This window comes from Carlito syrichta, unplaced genomic scaffold, assembly GCF_000164805.1.
Source record: "Carlito syrichta isolate Samal-C Ts95f unplaced genomic scaffold, Tarsius_syrichta-2.0.1 Scaffold306198, whole genome shotgun sequence".
In the NCBI taxonomy this organism is placed as follows: domain Eukaryota; kingdom Metazoa; phylum Chordata; class Mammalia; order Primates; family Tarsiidae; genus Carlito; species Carlito syrichta.
Genome location: NW_007250294.1, coordinates 45,883 through 48,435, shown reverse-complemented (window position 1 = coordinate 48,435; position 2,553 = coordinate 45,883). Strand labels below are relative to the sequence as shown.

Sequence of the window (2,553 nt, the reverse complement as noted above, 5' to 3'; positions counted from 1 at the left end):
CATTCCTTGGTTAGTGGCCCCTTCCTCCATCTGCAAAGCCTTTAACACAGCACACCACTTCAGTAGTTATGCTGCTTTCTTCTTTTTTTTTGAGTCAGAGTCTCACTCTGTCACCCAGGCTGCAGTGCAGTGGCATGCTCATGGCCACCGCAGCCTCGACCTGCTGGGCTCAGGCGATCCTTCTGCCTCAGCATTCCAAGCAGATGGAACCACAGGCATGTGCCACTACTCCCAGCTGATTTTTTGATTTATTGTAAAGAAGGAGGTCTCGCCATGTTGCTCAGGCTGGTCTCCAACCCCTGAGCTCTGGTAATTCTCTCATCTCAACCTCCCAAAGTGTTGGGATTACAGGCTTGAGTAAAAAGCCTGGCTTTTTTTTCCTTAGTCAAATTCTCACTCTGTCGCCCAAACTGGAGTGCAGTGGCAGGATCATGGCTCACCTCAGCCTCGACCTCCTGGACTCAGGCGATCCTTCTGCCTCAGTCTCCAGAATAGCTGGGACTACAGGCACATGCCACCTTACTCAGCTAATTTTTTTTTGAGTTGGGTGTCTCACTCTGTTGCCCAGGCTGGAATACCGTGACATGCTTATGGTCACCCCAGCGTCAACCCGCTGGGCTCAGACGATCCTTCCATCTCAGCCTTCCAAGTAGCCGGAACTACAGGCACGCGCTACCACAACCGGCTAATTTTTTGATTTATTGTAGAGACGAGGTCTCGCCAAGTTGCCCAGGCCATTCTCGAATTCGTGGGCTCACGCAATCCTCTCACCTCGGCCTCCCAAAGTGCTGGGATTACAGGCTTGAGCCACCGCGCCCGTCACCAGCTAAATTTCTTAAAACCTTTTTTTGTAGAGATGAGGTGTCGCTATGTTGCCCAGGCTGGTCTCGAACTCCTGGGCTCAAGCAATCCTCCCGCCTCGGCCTCCCAAAGTGCTGGGATTACAAGCGGGAGCCACCGCGTCCGGCCATGCGTTTTCTTCTCCAGAACTAGACCATCTTTTTTTGAGTGACCCATTCACCCCCCTCCTTGTCTCCCTGTGGCCCAACACTCAGAACACCTTTTAAGTGCATAAATGCTGAACTGTACTGCCATTTTTCTTAGTATGCCTCAAAAACGATAGTACAATTATTTCTTCTTCCCTTTCCCCCACCCAGTAACAGGTTCTGGTGCTGGGCTCACATGAGCTGATTAAGTCTGGACAAACTGCGCCAATGCGGCTGCTTCAGAGACCAGACTTAAGGCACAGCACGAGCTTAATGAAAAGTTGCTGAATTGAACGGGCTTCTTCCGGCTCCCGAGCCAGTCGCCCTACACTCTTCGCTTTCTCGCTCCGCCCGCGCCCGGCAGCAACTCAAACACACTCAGAACGGAGTAGGCTCCCGAGCCTGGGCTTCTGCCTGGCTGGGCCGGGGTCTCGCTTCCTCTTTGCAGCGCTCCCTGACCTAACTCAGTCACACGCGTCACACAAGCGGCTCTCGGATGCCCCGCTCCCGGCCGAGTTTCCAGACCAGTCCCCTCGCCCCAAACGCGCCCGCACTCTCACCCGGACCCCCCGGCGGCTCGCCGTGCGGCTGGGGCCCGGGGGCGCCGCCGTCCAGGATGGCGAAGGCCTCGTCGTTCTCGATGCCCGCGATCTCGCTCTCCTGCTGCGCCAAGAAGGCCGCGGCCGGGTCTTCCTCGCCGGCGCCGGCCACTCCGTTCCCCAGCGCGGGACCGCCGGGGGCGCCAGCCGGGGCGCCGAACGGATCTAGCTCAGCCATGGCGGGCAATTCAACGGCACGGACGCCAACACTGAGAGACAGAGAGAGAGAGACCAACCGACCCGCCGACACCACGCCCGGCAGCTGCCGCTGTGGTGGCTACCGCGACCGGAGGACGAGCGGGAGGAGGGAGAAGGTGGAAGCGGAAGCCCTGCCCCTGTATCCGGTTGGTCTAGACGGTGTTGGACGGCCGGAGAGAGAACAGCCAATCAGAGGACAGCAATGGTTCAGGAGCTGCCCAATCAGCAGGCGGAGGGGCGGGTCCCCGGAGACAACTCGTGACTTGGGCGGCGCGGGAGGTGAGGGAGGTGAGCTGCGGCCGTCCGGGAAGGCGGAAGTGCAGCCTGGTTGGGGGCAACCTCACGCGCCTCTCCTGCTGGGAGCGGCTTCTGGAGCTGGACCGACCCGGGACGGCAGCCTCTGCGGGGACTCTAGTGCTGCACGGGAAGGTGAGGTGCAGTTAGGGCGGCGACGATTGGCCGGTTACCGAAGAGGCAAGCCGCTTAGGCTTCCTGAACCCTAGTTTCCTCATTTGTAAAATGGAAACAAGAACGCCCACTGTCCTCCTCCCAGGATTATTGGAAGCCTGATTCCTTGTATGGATTTGTTCTGGGTTTATAAAAAAAAATTATAACTCATTCACTCAGCCTGCGATTTTTTTTTTGAACCTGCTGAGTTAATGTAATTAATTGATTCTGATTTTTCTCACCCAGAAGTGTTTTTATAGAAGTGAATGTAGCCGGGCTCGGTGGCTCAGCCTGTAATCCCGCGCCTTTGGGAGGCTGAGGTG

At 57.0% G+C, this 2,553-nt stretch overlaps 1 protein-coding gene across 12 annotated transcripts in view; it reads right to left on the bottom strand.

Moving 5' to 3' along the window:
- The window catches only part of CLTA (clathrin light chain A), a 47,031-nt gene that overhangs the window by 21,677 nt on the left and 22,801 nt on the right, over positions 1 to 2,553 (bottom strand). For 8 of the 12 annotated variants that reach the window (XM_008062961.1, XM_008062962.1, XM_008062963.1 and 5 more), the window contains exon 1: positions 1,547 to 1,974. In XM_008062961.1, coding sequence (XP_008061152.1) covers positions 1,547 to 1,763 — 217 coding nt within the window. In that variant the 5' untranslated portion in view covers positions 1,764 to 1,974. Of the gene's footprint in view, positions 1 to 1,546; positions 1,975 to 2,553 lie in introns of those variants that run through there. The other 4 variants (XM_021714962.1, XM_021714968.1, XM_021714961.1 and 1 more) reach the window with 4 other exon arrangements.